Source organism: Grampus griseus, assembly GCF_964374135.1.
Source record: "Grampus griseus genome assembly, chromosome: 1".
Lineage (NCBI taxonomy): Eukaryota > Metazoa > Chordata > Mammalia > Artiodactyla > Delphinidae > Grampus > Grampus griseus.
The window spans coordinates 173,943,347-173,962,279 of record NC_139017.1 but is presented as its reverse complement, the minus strand read 5'-3'; the positions used below and the strand labels follow the sequence as shown (position 1 = coordinate 173,962,279).

The window sequence follows — 18,933 nt, the reverse complement described above, 5'->3', positions numbered from 1 at the left end:
TGGCGCCGGGCTGTGTGCAGCCAGGGTAGGTCTGCCAGGCCGAGTGCGGCAGGCAGCTGGGTTTCCAGGCCCACTCGTCCTGGATGCAGGAACCAGCCAGGGGCCCACCTGCCCCTGGCTCCGGCAGTCATGCCTCCCCGGTGGTGCTGTGGAGGGGGAGGGGAAGGCCAAGTGACAGCCTGCCTCCCTACAGTTCATGCCCTCTGACCCCACGGGTTGGGGCGCGATGCTCTGGAGCATGAACAATGTCACGGCATTGGTCCCACCTGACGGCTGGGAGCCATTATGGGGCAACACCCAAGACAGCTGGAGATGGGTGCCCTGCTGGTATAGGGGATCTGTGTGGGGTGCAACTACATCCACTAAGTAGGGCACCTGGAGCACATTGACCAGCTCCTGGCCACCCCATAAGTGCTCCAGAAATGTAACTATCATCATCAACAAATATTCTTTTCCTGAGCCCAAACTCTGCTGTGGGCCCCATGTTGGAAGCTGAGGGTCTAGAGGTGATGAGTTCGTCGTTTCTGCCCTTTGCATGGCAGACGTGTGCATGTGTGTATGTCTGTGTGTGTTCTGTGTACAGGTATACGCACGTGTGCATGCAAATGTACCCGCGAGGGTGGCAGGACGAGAAGGTACCCCATTTCAGCACAATGAGATGATCCTCAGGAGGGCATATTCAATGTTTAGAGAGAGCTCAGAGTGGGAGGAACCTGAATCAGCCTGGCGGAGTCCGGGAGGAGGCGGAGTCCGGAGGAGGCAGCACTCCGGAGGAGTCCGGAGTCCCTGGCGGAGTCCAGAGGAGGCAGCACTCAGCTGGAAGGACAAAGGGGTGATTACCAGGTGCAGGAGGGAAGGCGAGGCAACCTAGGCACGGCTTATCTGTGCTGAACTCTGCCGTTCGCTGTGACCGAGGCCACCGCCTTCTGGGAGGCTTCAAGGCCTCGCCTCTGCCCCATGTGGTGTGAGGAGCTGGCCCCCCACTCCGGCCAGCTGGTTCCACGTCTCCGCCTGCAGACATGCGTGTGCTACACTGAGGGAGGAGTGGGGGGAGGTGAAAGAAGGTAGGGACTACCCTTCTTCTACCTCTACCCACCCCCCACCAAAGGGAGAAGTCCCCATGTCAGTAGAGCCCCAGCAGGGAGAAGGCCAAACACTTGCAGGACGCAAGACGGGGATCTGGGCGTACAGCGTAGCAGGATCCACGGGTGGCCAAGCTAATGGCTGTCCTCCCCTTCCCCATTCCAGGCTGTGTTTATCCCCTATGTCCCGGAGCCCGGAAGCTCGTGCCGGCTGCAAGAATACTACAACACAAAGGTCCAGATGTGCTGCAGCAAGTGCCCACCAGGTGAGGGCAGCCACTGGGGCCCTTGCCCTCAGCCTGGCTGGGTCCCTGTGGGCCGGTGCCTTGAAGGGAGTGGGTGTGCTATGGGGGTTAGGGGGTCAGGGTCATGGCCCTGGACTCTTACTGAGCTCCCACTGGTTCCATGAATCGACCCCCTGCTCCCTCTTGCTTCTGGGCCTTTGCACATGCTGTTCTCTCTGCTTGGTGCACTTCCCAACTCCTTTCCCCTGGTCTACTCCTGCTTATCGCTTAGGCCTCTGATGTCTCCCTCCTCCAGGAAGCCTGCCAGCACTGCCTGGCCAGATCTGACTCCTCCTTTCCGCTCCCACTGGCCCTTGGCATCCCCCGTGGCAGCAGCTCTTTTGACATTGTGAGATCCTGCCCTGGATCTCTTTTGTTGCCCCCACTGTGTGCTCCTCAGAACAGGGACTGTGGCTTGTTCTCTGCTGAATCCCCAGCACTCGGCACGATGCCTGGCACAGAGCAGGTGCTCAGAGCATATTTGACTGAATCAGTGACTGCTACCCATTTCACAGATGGGGGACCTGAGGCCTGATCCCAGTTGGGAGAGGCAGGTGGCCCGACACCTGGTGCTGTCCCTCCATTCGTTTGTTTATAATTTATTCCTGTGATGTTTATAAAGCATTTTCTGAGTGTTAGGCACTGTTCTGAGTGCTGGGAATACAACAGAGAGCAGGGCAGACAAAATCCTCGCCCTCGTGGATTTTGCATTCTAACAGAGGCCTAGACAAATAAACTAGTAGAAGAAATAGACGTATGGTCTGTGAAGGAAACAAGGCAGGGGAAGGCAGACAGAGACAGAGTACGACATGCTGTTCTATATGGGGTGGTCATGGAAGGCCTTTCTGAGGAGCTGACACGTGGACAGAGACATGCAGGAGGTGAGGGAGTGAGTTATGCAAACATACGGGGTGGGGGGAACAGCATGTGCAAAGGCCCTGAGGTGTTAGCTTCTTTGGTGAACGTGGAGAACAGCGTGTGTCCTAGAGTGAGTAAGCAGGGACCATGGTAAGGAGTTTAGATTTTCTTCTGCAGGATCCAGAAAGGCATTGAAGAGCTTTGAGCCTGAGATGTGGGCAGGCACATATGTACCTGTCACCTCCAATGGCCATTTTAAGAGACCCCAGGGGAAGTGACTCTTCTTTCTCCTGTTAACCGGTAGGGTCTCTGTAAGAAGTTACTAGATTAGCACAGCAGTGGAGGTGGCAGGGTAAGAATGGGGACAGGCACTCAGAAGAGAAACTTCTTAAAGGTTTGCCTGGGTGTTCTCCCATCCCCTGGCATGCCTTCTCTGGAGGCCTTCAGGAGTCCCATGGCCTCATCCTTGATGGGATACCAGGGATGACTACTACTGCCTTTTTTACCTTTCCCAGCTGGAGAATTTCAGCCAACTATAAAGAAGAAAGGAACCGGCAAACCAGTTCTAACCAAAGTGTTATTGACTAATAATAGGCAATTCCAATGGTGGAATTCCAGGCACCTGAAAAGAGCAGAGAGGAAGATATTTTATGAGCACTGCGGGGTTCAAAGATGGCATGACAGCCGGTACATGTTAGATGGGAAAGGATGCAGAGTCGAAACTCCATCAAAGAGCCTTCCCAGCCAGGCCTCGCAACTCTGGGGCTCTGGAGGACAAGGGATGAGCCCAGGGTCCCGGCAGAACCCCCCCAGCCCTCCCCTCCTCCGCTGAGACTCCTGGCCTTGCTTTCTCAGGCTACCACGTACAATCCTTATGCAACAAGACCTCAGACACCGTGTGTGACTCCTGCGAGAGCAGCACATACACCCAGCTCTGGAACTTGGTCCCTGCGTGCTTCAGCTGTAACTCCCGCTGCAGCTCTGGTGAGTTGGCCCAGAGTGAGGGGTAGTCCTGGGCATCCTCCCCTGGCCACCGTGCACTCCAGCCCCTTTGCCTGGGAGCTGGCTGGGATTATCCCAGACCTTTGTTTTCATGCCCCGGGGCACAGGTACAGCTCTTTACTTTTGATCAGCGGCACTGTCATCCTCTGTCTCACCGAGTCCCCTTTGATAGCCCCTTGGGGCAGACAGGCCAAGGGCAGCAGGGGGAAAACGGTGCCTGGTTTTAGAGTTGAGGACATTATGCTTGGGAAAGCAGTCATGCTCGTTCATGCTGCGACGGAGACTCTGTGTCCAGCAGTCTCTTGGCCCCGTCCTGAGGGCGGTTCAGCGGTCTGCTGGAGATCAGAGCTGTCTGGGGGTGGTGGGGCCGGGTGGGAAGACAGAGTGGGCACGGCAGTGGGTGGGGCTGGTGGAGGCAGGAGTGACCCTCGGCTGTCTTCTCGCTCCTCTAGACCAGTTGGAAACTCAAGCCTGCACAGCAAAACAGAACCGCATCTGCACCTGCAAGCCGGGCTGGTACTGCACCCTGGGAAGGCAGGAGGGGTGCCGGCTGTGCGTGCCACTGCGCAAATGTGGCCCTGGCTTCGGCGTGGCCAAACCGGGTACGGGGCCAGGGCCAGAGGTCCTTGGGGACCCCCTTGGGCCTCTCCTTCCTCGGAGCGTCGTCAGTGGCGGCCAGGTGCCTGGTACCCATCCGTCCAACCATCCCGATTCATTCTTTCCTCCAGCACTCCTGGTCAGGCACCTCCTGTGTGCTAGGCCCTGGGGATCCAGAGGTGGATCAGATTAAGCCCCAGGCTACTGGAAAATCAGGTGGTGTCCCAGGAAGACACAGTCACTAGAATTAGTTAAGGACAAACCGCCCAGGTGTGTGTGTGTTCGTGTTAAAGGGGAGAGGTGCAGACCGAATTCCTCAGGCCCCTCATTCTCCCCCGAGGGCTCCAGTTCCCCTAGGGCCAAGGCGCACCTCTCCATGGAATATCTGAGTTGGTGACAGTTTCTGATTTTTCTTGAAGGAACTGCAACATCAAATGTGGCATGCGCTCCCTGTGCCCCAGGGACGTTCTCCGACACAACGTCATCCACGGATACTTGCAGGCCCCACCGGATGTGAGTGGCTGAATCCTCTGCTTCTGAAGGAACAAGGAGGGGCTGTCCCTGGGTGATCATGAGGCCTAGAGCACAGAACAGCGTGCCGTGGTGGCCAGAATCCCCCCAGTTACTCCCTCGGGTTGAGGCATTGCCGAGCCCTGTTCAATGCCAGGACTGGTTTATGTGACAGTGGGTGGGTCCCTGAACAGACAGCATGGTGAGCAAGAGTTTTGCTCTGGAAGTCAAGACTGGGTGGGGTCCTAGGGGACATAAGTCTTGAAAGAGGGCGTGGCACACGAACCCACTCCCCTAACCCAGTTGCTGGGCCCCTTGCACACTGGCCTAGGTCCCACGAGTGAGCCCAGCTACCCTGAGCCACTCAATCCCCTGTTGTCCCTGACCAAGCCCCCTCCTCCCCCAGCTGTAGCTCGGTGGCCATCCGTGGCACCTCAAAGATGGATGCAGTCTGCACATCTGTGCTCCCCACCCTGAAAGTGACCCCGGGCGCAGCCCTCACAAGATCCCAACACGTGGAGCCGACTCCAGGGTCCAGCACAGCTCCAAGCACCTCCGTGAGGCTCCCGATGGCCCCAGGTCCTCCAAGTTACCCAGTTGAAGGGCGCAACACAGCAAACATGTCTCTTCCCATCGGTAAGTCACAAGGGGGCCCATTCATCCTTCCTCCCTCCCTCCCTCCCTCCCATCTTAGAGTCTTACCAAGAGCTTGTTATGGACTAGGCCCTGTACGCCATCCTGGGATGTAGGTAGCGTTGAGACTTGCCTTCTTCCAAGACTTACTAATGCCACTAGGAATTACTGGGTGGGGAGAGGTAGGGTCAGCGTTTTATGTGAAAGTGGAGATGGTCTCCTGGTTGCCGTTTCCGACGAACCTATTAGGCTTTGACAGTGGGCTGGGCCAGGTCACCTCATGGGCTTCCCTTCTGGGGTTAGGACTACATCAGGCCAGAGGGCTCAAACTCGTGGCCCTTGGGCTGAGTGTGGCCTACAGACACGTTTCGTTTGGTGCACGGATTTTGGGTTGTTTTGTAATCAAATTTGAGAGCCTCTGCACTGGGCTTGCCCCTCGCCTGTGATGACCCCACTCATCTTTGGTTGTCAGCTGACCTGCCTGGTCCCTGGTACATTTGAGTTTGCTTTTTGCAGCTGTTTTGAACTTCTCTTTTCCTTCTAGGACTGATTGTGGGTGTGACAGTGTTGGGTCTGCTAATAATAGTCCTGGTGAACTGTGTCATCATGACCCAGAAAAAAAGTAAGATTCCATCCTTCCTTCATTCATCCATCTATTTACACATCCGTTCAGGAAGCTTTTCTGGGGCACCCCTCTGAGTCCAGCACTCGGCACAGCCTTATGGGTCAGACAGAGCTGGGAATGGCAGCCCCTGTTCTTAGGAGCTTAGAGCCTGGGGCGGAAGGCCCTTCCACTAACTTATCTACTAAAAGGCAAGATGCCCTCAGGGCTATCCAAGAGGGCAGAAGTCCAGGATTCTTGTCTGGGAATCCTGGGGGTTCAGGCCTTCTGGAGCAGGTGGCATCTGAGCTGGGCAAGATTTTGATGGAGACATGAGTGCAGGAAAGAAAGGGCATGCAAAGCAGGGGGCATGGTATGAGCAAAGGGGGGCAGGCTGAAGAATGGTTTGGGGCGGGTGTTGAGGGCTGGCTGGAGAGTTGGGTATGGGGGCTTCTGTGTACCTTGTCTGATAGGTAATTGCTCCCCCCGGGGCTGGGCCTACTCCGACTGCTTCTGCTTGGGCCCCGTGATCCCTCCTAGTTAGAACAGATGTGACCTGAGGAAGTCAGTGTCTCTGACTTGTCCCCTCTCTCCTCTTTGCAGAGAAGCCCTTCTGCCTGCACGGAGACGCCAAGGTGGTGAGTGCCCCTCTGCCTTCCCCCTCCTCCTTCCCTTGTCTTCTTCCTGCTGGGCTGGGTTGTCCCATGGGAAGCAGTGAATTCTCTAGGTTGGTCTGTCCAGCGTCAGGCAGCGTGCAGAGCCCTGGGAGGCTGAGAAAAGGCCAGCCAGGGTCTGTTGCTGGGACTAGTAAAGGTGACTTGAGTGTGAAAGGCCATATCAGGGAGCAGAGGGGTCAGTGGTGTCAGTGGCAAGCGTGTAGTCATGGACCCATGGTGTGGCCTTGGACTGACATGAAATTGCTCATGGCTGTTTCCTCACCGTTAAATGGGGACAGTGTCTCAGCCAGCTTGCAGGGCTGTGCCTTTCACCCAGCTGGCAACAGTTCTCAGCATCTCCATCACGTTTACAAAGCACTTCCTCGTGGAGCAGTGGTTCTCAAGCTGTGTGCTAGGGTACTCAAGTGTTCCACAGAGGGTCCTTCCTGGGGGGTCATCTCTGGGGTTGAGGTTAAGACTAGTGGTCTGGGCCTGGGTCCTCCCCCAACTTCACCCTCTGATCATTTTTATGAAGTAGAGTCTGTGCAGGATTTTTGCTAGAAACAGAACACCAACATAGTATTTCATCAGTTCTCCATCAGGAGGGCATTTGGCTGCAAGTAACCAAAACCATTAGGGTGACTTAAAAGGGCTTTATATCCTGTCACACCACAAAGTTGAGGGGTCAATGGCTGCTGGAGCAGTTTGGTTGCCTCCTTCTGTGAAGCCAGCAGGACCCCAGGCTCTGCCATCTTTGGTGTGTTGGCTTTTGTTCTCTTGCTTGTGGCCTGTGTCATAAGAAAGATGATAATCACCACTGCGTATGTAACCTTCAGATTTGAGGCAGGAAAAAGAGGGGAACTGGCCAGGACAGCCATGGTGCCTTTTACAGGAAATCAGACACTTTCCTAGAAGCCCTGGGTAGACTTCTCCTTTTGTCTCATTGGCCAGATGGTATCATGTGACCACCCCTAGCTGCAAGGGAGGCTGCAAAAGGGGGTGCTTTGCTTTCCTAGCCTTTATGGTAGAGGAGAACCAGGGAGAGGGCTTGGAAATGGGTGTGGGGTGAGCCAGTACATGGTGTCTGCTGCCGCTCTGCACCAGGTAGGCAGGGCAGGTTTTTATATCCAGTTTTACAGATGAGAAAACAAGAGTCCAAAGAGTTCCCTCCATGTCCCCCGTCCTGCTGGGGCAGGGTTTCTCAACTCTGCCTGCTAATTCTTTGTCATGAGGGGCTGTCCTGTGCGTTGTAGTCTATTCAGCAATATCGCTGGCCTCTCCCCCCTAGGTGCCAGTAGCACTGCCTCCCAGGAGTGAGAAGCAAAATGTCTCCAGACATTGCCAAAGGGCCCCTGGAGGGCAGGATCACCCCCGGTTGGGAACCACTGTGCTAGGGTAAAGCTCAGTCCTGGTGGCCCAGTGCCTGAGGTTTACACAGGGTTTTGGCCTTGGTAGGGACCAGACTGATTTCATCCTCTGATTGTCCTGACAAGAAAAGAGGCACAGAGAGGGAAAATGACTTGCCCAAGGTCACACAGCAATATGTCTCTGGACTCCTGGCCCAGTGCTCTTTGACCTGCCCTACGGTATTTCAGCAGACAGAAACACTGGTTTGGGAGTTCAAACTATTTCCCATTTCCCCGGTGTGTGAATGCCACTCCTTCCTTTTTCGGGCTGCAGTTCAGTGACACTGACAGTTGCCGCCTGGTGGTCCATAGAGCAAGTGCGCTCTCTAAGCTCCACCCCGGCACCCGGCTGCCACTTTCTCTTTGCTGACCAAGTGTTTCCCAATACTGGGTGCAGTAAAGCTGTCTCAGGTGTGGCCTGGAGCCCCCGCTTCCCCTTTTCTTTCACTGAGTTTTGTGTTCACTGAATGTGAGCGACTCCACTGCTGTTTGTTGAGTGCTATTGCATGTAGAGCCCAGGGATGTGCTGGTAACTGGCCCTCCAGGTGGGGAAAAAAAAACCCAAAACCCTGATTCGTGGAGTTCGCTCATTTCTGTGTTATAAACGGCTCCCACCATGGCCAATTTCAAGCTACTTACTGAATGTGGAGCTGGGAAGAAACACGCATGAGTCTGAGCTGGTTCTAGCGTCCCACTGGCTGAGCCCCGGGCCAGGGCCTGCATCCTCACACGCCCCCTGTGAGGTACACAGTGTCATCATCCCTATTTCACAGATGAAGAAACTGAGACTCAGGGAGGTTCAGGTACCCGTGTAAGGTTAGGCCACTTGGCGAGGGGCAGAGCCCAGCTTTGAAACTCAGTCTGAATCTGCAGGACTTGTCTTTACCCACCGTCCTGTTCGCCCAGGGCAGATGTTCAGAATTGTTCCAGGCACCCCCCATCCCCAGCAGGGACTGCCCTCAGAGGTTGGTCCCCTTCCCAGGTACCCTTCCGTCCCCGGGCTCCCAGCCCTGCCGTCACCCCCATGCTCAGCCTGCGCCCCACTCCGTTCCTCAGCCGGCTGGCAGTGGTCCTGCTGACGGCGGCCTAGTCTAATGCTCCTGGCCCAGGCCCCTGGGGTTGGAAGCATGGCGACTCAGCACTTCCCTGTTCCTCCTTGTAACGCCAAGGCATGGCAGGACGGTGGCTTCCCTTTGTTCAGAAAAGGCCAGCGTAACCACACATGTGAGCTCACCCACAATCACTGCCACAGACACACTCACACAGGCTCTCGTTTCATAAAGAGGGAGAATGTTCATGCAGTGCTGAATGTGGGCCAGGCACAGTACTGAGCGTTGTTCAGTCTCACAGCCATGCTGTGACACAGGCAGTATGATTATTGCCCCAGTTTTACAGCCCAGGAATCTTGGGCTCAGAGAAGTTAAGTACCTTTCCCACGGTCACACAGCGAATGGGTGGCCTGAGACACAGACTTAGGAGTGCCTCTCTTCACCACCTCCAGCACGCAAGCTAATTGCACCACTCACAGACATGCACACGTGCTCCCTCACACAGAGACACACGTGTGTGCACACTTCAGACACCCTAACACCTATACATACAGGTGTATGAATCTCAGGAACACATGTGCACATATGCAGCCAGACACAGGCTCAGGCAGTGGCTTTGCTGGGGTCTCTGCTTCTGCCCGTGGTGGGGCCAGGCTGGGAGGTGAGGAGGGCCGGCTGGGATCCTGTTTGTTCAGTGAGCCCCCTCAGGGCTTCCCCTTCCTGGGGTCCCAGCCCAAGGAACAGGACTCAGTACATCTGCCCCACTCAGAGCCTGCCTGAACTTTGCGACTCGTGGCTTTTGGGGGAGGGAGGCAAGCTGTGACCTTTGGGGTTTCTGTTCTGCCTGGCCCTAGCCACCAGCAGAAAAGTGGGACACAGGCTGAAAAGCCCCTTCTCTGGGGGGTGTGAAGAATGACATTTGGATGTGCCTCCTCCCCCTCCCTCTCCCCTGCCTGTCCAGGCTCCCAGCAGGGCTGGGGGTGGGGTCAAATACCAAGGTCAGACCAACTGAGCGAAGGTTCAGCATGAACTTGAAATGCTCTCCATTCCTCCAAAGCCAGGGGCGGGACTGAGTGGGAAGCACGCAGCTCTGGTACACTGAGCCAGAGTGTACACTGAGCCACGGCGCCGCTGTGTGATACTGAGCAGGGGAATCACCCTCTCTGGGCCTCCGTGGCCTCATGGGGACTGCTTACAAAGGATCCTTCCTGGCCTGGAGTGAGAGTCTATGAGCTGACCTCGGGATATGCAGGGCTCAGGCAGGGCTGGGGGCTGCGGGGATTGGCACCTGTGTCCTTCCTGTGTCCTCACCTCTGACCTTACCTCCCTGGCCCTACTAGACTGCATCCCTCCAGCACTTACTCGCCTCAGTTCTCATTCTACCCTGGACCCTCTCATCCTGGGCAGGCCAGGGCAGTGGGTGAGAATGTGGCCCCTCTGTCTTGTTTCTGGAATCCAGTGATCGTCCAGAACCCCAAGGCAAGGGCTTGTGCACCTGTTCAGTTGGTGCGGACAGGTAGCCGCCTTGGAGTGAAATTTCCAGGGCTTCCCAGCACGGGTGTCTGGAAATGTGGCACCTTGTCTTGAGCCTCTGGGGCTGAAACCCCAAACACCCAGAAAAGGTGTATAGGTTTTAGCCCAGATGCACCACGTCCTAACTCTGTGACCTTGGGCAAGTAACTCAACCTCTCTGGATCTCGGTTTCCGCATCTGCAAAGCGAGGATAACACTTGGCTGTTGGAAGGATCAGTATAGATAGTGTCTGGAGGGGCTTCAGCACAGGGCTTGGCATTGGATGCATTCAAGCGTCAGCTAATATTTTATTATTACTGTTGCTGGGATTTGTGTTTTATGAGGAAAAGATGGAGAGTCACAGAGCAGCTTGGGGAATGGAATCTGGAAAGTGTTGCTGAGACGGCAGGGCTGAGGGTCCTAAATGAGAGGACTGTCCACACTGGATTGACTGATTGAACCCAAGGGCGAGCAGGCGTTTTCTGTAAAGGTCCAGACAGTGAATATTGTAGGCTTTTGGGATCATCTGGTTTCTGTCATATCTCCTCAATCCTGCCACTGCAGTGGGAAGGCAGCCACAGACACAACATAAACAAATGGGCGTGGCTGTGTGCTGATAAAACTGTATTTATGGACACTGACATTTGAACTTCACATAACTTCGTGTCACAAGATATTAGTCTTTAAATATTTTTTTCAAACATTTAAAAATGTGAAAATTATCCTTAGCTCGCAGCCTGTACGGAAACAGTGGCAGGCTGGACTTGGTCCGTGGCAGTAGTTTGCTGAGCCCTGATTTAACAAACCCTCGACCAGCGCTTACGATAGAACAGGCACTGTTCTGAGCGCTTTACAAAAACTCAGCCATTTAATCTTCTCAATAACCCTAGGAGGTAGGTTGTTATTCTTTCCTTTATAGATGGAAAAACAGAGGCACAGAGAGTTTAAGTAACTTGTCCAAGGTTGCAGAGCTCGTGAGTGATGGAGTCATGATTTGCATGCATGTGGTCTGGTTCCAGAGTCCATGCCCTTGGCTGCTAGGCTGAGCCGCATCGCCCCGTGCTGATGGGGTGACCTCAGGAAAGTCACTCTCCTTCTCTGGGCCTCTGCTTCCTTATGCAAAATGAGGGTGAAAATCCTGCCTCACCTCTAAGACTGTTTGGTGAACAGGGCCACGTGGCCCCTGCCCTCTTAGGGCTCACACTCCAGCAGGGCAGCGATGCTAATCACAGAAGCCACAGAGAATCCCACGTCCTAAAAGTGCTGTGTGTGGAGAGAATGTGCAGAAGTGCTGTGTAAACCGTGAAGTGCTGATGGGGTGAGAGGGAAGAAGGGGCAAGGAGCCGGCTGATGGGCTGACCGCCCTCCCTCCCCCCTCGTCTCCCCATCCAGCCGCACCTGCCAGCTGATAAGGCCCGGAGTGCCCCAGGCCCCGAGCAGCAGCATCTGCTGACCACGGCGCCAAGCTCCAGCAGCAGTTCCCTGGAGAGCTCGGCTGGCGCCGCGGACAGGAGGGCGCCCACCAGGCCCCAGCTGCAGGCGCCGGGCGTGGGGAAGGCCCCGGACAGCTGCGGCAGCTCAGGTAAGAGGCGGGAGCCCCCCGGCTTCCTCCCCCCCCCTCCCCAGTGTGTTTCTTCCTCATTTCTGGCTGAGCTGTCTCTTCCTGGGCCTCCCCTGCAGGATGAGGCCTGAGCTCCTAGCAGGACACTGGAAGCCCCGCACCACCAGTCTGGGCCCCCCTCCAGCCTCCTTCCCTCTGCCTCCTCAGGTGAAACTGAGCCACAAGCTTCTTTCTGTTCTCGGAACCCCCACATCCCTCCCACCTTTGCCCTGCGGGTTCTCGCACCAGGAACACCCTTCCTTCCAGACCATCTCAGCTTATCCTCTGTGTCCCCAGTATCCAGGCAGGGAGTTTTCCTATATATTATAATACATATAATATATAATATGTAAAATAGCATATAACAGTGTTATACTATGTAAATATTATATATCAATATATGAATAATACATTGATATTGATGCTATATATATGTAGTATGTAATATATTATATATTAACATTTTATATATATAAATGTTATATTAATATGTTAACTTATACATTGATGTTATATATAATATAGCATATAACATGCTATATGTTAATATTGTAATACGTCATAATTATATATTTATTGTATATTATGTATGTTGTTATATATTATATTGTTATATATTGTATTAGATAATATATTATTTTATTATTAATATATTATTAGAGTATATATTATAATTATATTATTTTTACAATATTAATACCTATTATATTTCCTCATCTTACCAGATGAGGAAACTGAGTCTCAGAGAGGTTAAACTGCTTATTCAAAGACACAGCTGGTAAACAGAAGAGCCAGGAATCACCCCTGGGCTCTCAGGGTCCAGGGTCAGCCTGGAAAGCTGAATGAGTAAATGATGTCCCTGGGACTCTACTCACTGTGCCTGTAGTCCGGTCCCTTTGGGCCTGAGGCATCAGGACTGCGGATCCCACGTGGGGTCTGGAGAAGCCCGTGCCCTGTTTACACAGTCTGCATTTAGCCCTGGACCTGGTCTGTGACCAGTGTCACCCCTGGTGGGCATCTGCAGTGCCCACATTGTAGGAGGCCCCTGCGGGGGTCCCCCAGAAAGCCTGGGGCTTCCTCGGGCATGTTTTGTAGTGAGAGGCCAAGCCCGCTGGCCTGCATCTCCCCCCTCACCTGGCAGCGCTGGCTGGCGGGTTGAGGAATGACCGTGGCCTTGGTTCATTCCCAGATGCCCTCCCGGCCGTTCTGGTGCCGTGAGACTCTGAACAGGCTCCTTAACCCTGCCAAGCCTCAGCCTCCTGTCCTAGAGATGAGCATGGCAGCTCCTTGGCAGGGCTGCGACAGCATTCACTACCTGCCTCCTGACTCAGGCGGTGGGCTGCGGCGTCCCACTTCTAGTTTCCCATCATCACCCACCCTCATCAGTGTGATGTCTCGTCAGTGCCCTCACCCCAGCCTGAGAGCTCCCCAAGGAAGGGACTGGGTCAGTGCCTGGAACATAGCAGGTGGCCCTAAATGTTTGTCGAATGAATAAATGAGATCAGAATATAAAGCTCTTGGTCTTCTACCTCTTAGATTCATCTTTCCGCTTTCTTTGCGACACCTCTTCCACACGCATCCTGGTGTGGCTTCCTCCTTGGGGAGCCCTGACCGTGTCTGCTCCGCCCTCCCACCCACTGTCTCTTTTCTGTTCCTTCTGCGCCTCTCTGGCCTCTGCTCTCCCCTCCTCTCCGTCCCACCCGAGCACCTCTCCCCGCCGTGCGAATGGGTAAACCTCAGGTCTGTGACCCCTCCTGGTCCCCCGTCTGCCCCCGCAATGTCTCGTTCACAGTGTGCACGACCTTGGTGACTCTGAGTGACATTTGGTGCTGTGGAGGCCCAGGATGGAAAGTTCCTTCCGGCCCCATGATTTTAGCACCCCACCTCCACCCTGCTTGTTTGGGGCTGTTCTGAGCAGAGCAGCTCGCCAGCTCCATCCTCCTCCCGGAAACAAACTAGACTGGAAAACAAACAGCCGGTCCTCCTGGCAAGCCCTGGACACTCAGGTCGCCATAGTAACAGCAGCAACAACCATCCTTCTTGAGGGGCTATTCTGTGTCCGGCCCTTACATTGATCTCCTCAGCTTATCCACTATTTAGTCCCTCACTGGTTAGGAAACTCAGATGCCCACAGGGCTGGGAGGGGAGGCGGGGCTGAACCTGTGTCCTGAAGCCCTTGCTGCCAGTCGCATTCAGGTCTGTGGGTTCTGCATAGCCCGCTCTCCCCCATCTGGCTCCCAAGGGAAGCTCTAAATCCAGATTCTTAAAATGTAAACTCCTGAATTTTGAATGTTGGCAGCCAATTCACTTAAAAATACTACCACCATCAAGAACAGAACACACCTGTGGGCTGGATTTTATTCATTCACACGTGTCCCTGTTATAGGCACTAGGGCCACAACAGGGAACAGTCAGAAAGGCCCCACCCTTCTGGACTCAGGGCCTGGTCGGGGAGAACCCAATGAGAACTCCAGAAATGGATTGCACAGTGGGCGGAGCTAGGGGCTCTGGAGATTATAGCAGAGGGAGGGACACAGGGAGTGATGGATGGGTGGGAGTGAACCTCCTTTAGAGAGGGAAGCCACGGAGGCTTCTTGGAGGAGGTGGCCTCCAGGCTGAGGCCCAAGTAAAGGAAGGAGTGAGCTATGGGAATAGGGAAGAATGTTCCAGGCTGAGGGAGCAGCACGTTGCAAAGGCACTGAGGCTTGGAGGGCTCAGGGAGCTGCAGGGACGTGAGTATGGCTGGAGGGAACCCAGCCAGGATCTCAGAGCAGCAGGAGATGGGGTGGGGAGAAGGCAGGCACCAGGTCGTGCAGGGCCTCGTAGGCCATGGTGAGAACTGTGTTTGGAGCAGCCAAGGAAATGATCTGGCTCTGGCTGCTGGTGGAGAGCAGACTGCAGAGGGGCCAGGTAGAAGCCAGGAGACAGGAGGAGACTGCACTCGTCCAGGGAGCGGATGGAGGTACAGGCAGTATGCAAGAGGTGGTGAACTTGAAGGTGGACCAGGTAGGAATCGCTGGTGCCTTGGATGTGGGGTGTGAGAGAAAGATGGGTCCAAGGCTTTGGGACTGAGCATCTGGGTGGATGGCAGGCGTGTGAACTGAGATGGGGAGAAGCAGGTTGGACGGGATATGGGGGTGGAATCAAGCTGAGGTACAGAAGACGTGGTTGGATATATGGGCCCAGCGTGAACCCCTGCTTCACTGAGCCTGTCACCCCGTCTCTAGGAGCCATGCAGGCTCCAGAGATACGGCAGTGAACAGGGCAGTCATCCTTGCCTCGAGGGGATGGAAAGGGTCATTAGACCCATTTCACAGCTGAGCAAATGGAAGCTCCAAGAGTTTAAGTGACTCGGCCAAGTTTATGGAGGCAGAGCAGGGATCCAAACCCAGCACGGTCAGGCTGCGGAGCTCCGGGCATCCCGGCCTCAGTGATGAGGACAAACTACGTCCCCACCACACCCCATCCTGGAATCCCAGATTTATGAAATCTTAGAGGCAGCTCTATGTGGAAGGAAAAGGTTTGCTGTGAATGAAGACAAGTTCAGGGTCGATGTTTAATTTCCGTAAAGGAGCAGTTTCCAAGCCCTTTGATGTTGCTTCCTTGGCATAGAGATGATGGGCCAGTGGCAGGGGTCTCGCCTTTTCATAGCTGGTGTGGCCAGGGCTGCTGATGCCTTGCTGCAGTTTCGGGAAGGTAATTCATCTCTACTGCTTCACCAAGACTCTGGAATGTATCCTTCCTGTCCTGGCGCACTTCTCCGGCTCCTTGTGGGGAGTGTGTTTTGTTCTTGGAGCACCTTCACTTCCTTTATATAGTTGGCTCCTCCCATCTGTGGGGTGACTTGGGCGGGGTATTCTTATTTGACAGGTGAAGAAACTGAGGCACACAAAGGTTTACGGGACTTGCCCAAGATGACACAGCAAAGCTGAGCTAGAACAGGGGCCTCTTGCCTCCTGGCACAGTGCTCTTCCCCCGCATGTCTTAATCTGCCTCTCGGGCAGGAGGCAGGCTGTGAAGACACCCCCCACCCCAAGGCCCCAGCTGACCACTTTCTCCTGTCTTGTGTTTAGCAGAAGCATCGTCTGGTGGCCACGGGACCCAGGTCAATGTCACCTGCATTGTCAACGTTTGCAGCGGCTCTGACCACAGCTCTCAATGCCCCTCCCAGGCCAGCTCCACGAGGGACACAGACACCAGCCCCTCTGGCTCCCCGAAAGATGAGCACGTCCCCTTCTCCAAGGAGGAATGCCCTTTCCAGTCCCAGCCGGAGGCTCCAGAGACTCTGCTGCAGAGCCCAGAGGAGAAGCCTCTGCCCCTCGGTGTACCTGATGCCGGGATGAAGCCCAGCTAACCAGTCTGGCGTGGCCTGTGTCACAGCCAAGGTGGGACCAACCCCTGGTCCTTCTAGGCCCCTCCCCCGCAGGACTCTGACTCTTTCTGGGCCAAATTCCTTTAGCGGCTTCCACGGCCTCAGCCTTCCTCTCACCTGCAGGCAGATGAGGCAGGGAGAGTCATGGTGTGTCCTGTCACGGTGTGTGTCTCTCTTGGAAGGCTGGTGGACACGGATGCGCTGGGCAGCCTGGAACAAATCCCCTGCCTCTCTGAGAGCTGCCCCTCCAGCCGGTCCTGCATGCTTGGTTCCTGGAGCCCTTGTCGTTTTTGGTTTTTACTTTTCTTTTAATCCCTGGGCTCTACCCGGCTCTGGCTTCCTGCTGGGGAGGAGGGATGCTGCATGCATCAGCCTTGGAGAAGGGGCAGTGGGGAAAGAGCAGGGCTTTAGCCTGAATGTGAGACTGCAGGATGGTCCCAGTGGGGGTAGTAGGGGTGGGTGTCATCAATCAGATGGTTCTGTGCAGGGAGCGGGTGGCAACCCCTGTAGGGGACGGGAGTCCCCCAGGTTAGCTCAGGACTTCTGGAAGCGCCACCTCCAAATCCACTCCTGCTATAGCTCCATCTCGTGCCATGGGGTGGAAACCGGATGCCCAGGCAGGCAGCCTGAATGAGGGCTGTGACCTGGTTAAGACGGCAAACCTCTAACCGGAAATCTTCCAGTTTTAACATGTGGCAATTAAAAAAAAAAACAAAAAACCCATTAGCTACCATGCGGATAAACAAGCCAAGTGTATAAAAGCCAAACTCAGAGTTTGTATCCTCTGCCTTTGAGCTTCGCTCCTGTTTACCCCCAGTTTGAGCTTCCCCTCCCCCACGGTCTGGTGTGGAGCTCCAAGGCCACACCTTTTCCTATCAGGGAATTTCAGGACCTGGAGATGACTGAGGCCCCGCAGCCATCTCCTCCTACCTCAGCCTGGACCTTCCTCCTTTGCCTTCCAAGGGGATGCTCCTGTTTCTCCCGACCCCCTCCCACTGTTCTTGGAGTCCCAGGTCCCCATGGAGCCTTGGCGCCACTTTGGTACTGTGCCCACTGAGATTCTGAGTGGTCGTGAGATGCTGAGAGCCAGTCCTGTGTCTGCGTTGAGTGTTGTGGTTCTCTGTAGCCCATGTTGTCAGATCGGATGGCCTGCCGGAAGCAGCCGAAGCTAACACTTTTGCCGAGGGATTCTTCCCCGTTAAGGGGTCAGCCCACTCCCCACAAACGCATGCCCAGGCCCCGTAGACAGTGGACAAGTGTGGCCTTAACCGGATTCTGGAAGGAAGGGGGATGGGGGCCTCCTTGAGAAGACTGTTGGGTCCCTGATATCTGGATCCCTTGTTGAAAAATTCCACTGGACTTGAACTTGGCAGCTGAACTTTTGGAGGGTAGGAGAAGCCCAGCCACTACCATGGAGTGAAGAAAGGCTTCCCACTCCGGAATCAAGATGTCCCTCTGCCTGGACTGGCCAGGGTCTCCAACCACATTGGACCCTTTATGGCCGTGGAGCACCTCTGCCCCCTGGTGGACTGTCCTGGGAGGACCTCAGGCCTCATTGTCATCACTCCAGCAGAACAGGGATGAATTGGAAGGAGACTCTTTCTGGGTGTGGCCTCATTTTGTTACCAGAATTGCCACCAGACCCTTGGTCAAAACCCACCAACCCCTCCCTTGAACAGGAACTAACATACACCTTTAAGTCGCAGGGTCTGGACACAAAGAAAGAAGCTATAGGAAGAGGGAAACAAAAACTGGATAGGACCCGCTGAAACCCAGAGGGTGATGAATCTGACCTCTCGTAGACCCTGAGTCTCATTCTACACTGACTTTACTACATTAGCTACTAAATGACACACCTACAATGGCTGTGACCGGAAGTCACTGACCAAAAAAGGACAGAAAAGGGATAGCACCCCATTTCTAGGAAAACCCTGCCTCTTTCCCAGAAAAGTAATGCATTTGCCTCCCCATCATTCGTCTCACTCTAACCCCCACTGTCCTCACTCCTTAAAAGTAAATCCCTCTCACCATTAAGGCGAGAAGTGCATTTACGAACTAAGTTCCTGCTTCTCCATTCCCTGGCCATTGAATAAACCTCGCGCCGCTCTAATCTCAGCTTCGGTTTTGTTTTTGGCTGTGCGAACCCAAATGGAAAGAGGACCTTCTACTGCCAAGGCAGGGGGCCTCAGCCAGGCTAGGGCCTAAGTGGGGGGTCCGTTCGACCTAATTTGGTAACAGTTTTCCAGCTTGTGGGCTTGTGTTGGGATCGTCTTGATCCCAAGACGAGAGTTTGCACTGTATGTATCCCAGACGACATCCCTGCTTATAAATAAACCTTTCGTTTGTTTTACACACTGGCTGCTGGCTCTGTCTTCGGGTCTGAGCTGGGGGATGTCCATGGTCCTAGTGCCTGACACCAGTGTGAGGGGGAGAAGGTTATGGCCACTGGAGTCTGACAAGTCCAGGCTGTGGCGGGACCCCAGAAGCACCTGCATTACAGCTGAGAGCCCGGCTGTGCCCTCGGACCTGTGAACAGTGGCAAGGCAGCCCTTTGTCCAGAGCCACCCAGCCGGCCTCCAAATATGCCCTCATCACTTGCCCCGTCCATCACCTTGGTCTCCTGGGCCCTCTCTGAGGGTTGCGGTGGTCTCTGCAGGTCTGCTTGTTCACGTGCTGTCCCTCCTCACTCAGGGAAACAAGACTCTGGCCTCCAGGAGGCCCCAATCTCGGAGACACCTATGAGGCCCATCACTGCGTGCTCAGACTGTAAG

The 18,933-nt window shown here is 54.7% G+C and overlaps 1 protein-coding gene across 1 annotated transcript in view; it reads left to right on the top strand.

The window, feature by feature from the left end:
• TNFRSF1B (TNF receptor superfamily member 1B) overlaps positions 1-18,480 on the top strand; it is a 36,157-nt gene extending 17,677 nt beyond the window's left edge. The window contains exons 2-10 of the mRNA XM_082647224.1: positions 1,249-1,348; positions 3,080-3,208; positions 3,679-3,828; positions 4,243-4,336; positions 4,740-4,969; positions 5,511-5,588; positions 6,171-6,205; positions 11,583-11,772; positions 15,864-18,480. Coding sequence (XP_082503350.1) covers positions 1,249-1,348; positions 3,080-3,208; positions 3,679-3,828; positions 4,243-4,336; positions 4,740-4,969; positions 5,511-5,588; positions 6,171-6,205; positions 11,583-11,772; positions 15,864-16,144 — 1,287 coding nt within the window. The 3' untranslated portion in view covers positions 16,145-18,480. The remainder of the gene's footprint in view (positions 1-1,248; positions 1,349-3,079; positions 3,209-3,678; positions 3,829-4,242; positions 4,337-4,739; positions 4,970-5,510; positions 5,589-6,170; positions 6,206-11,582; positions 11,773-15,863) is intronic.
• The last annotated feature ends 453 nt before the right edge of the window (positions 18,481-18,933 follow it).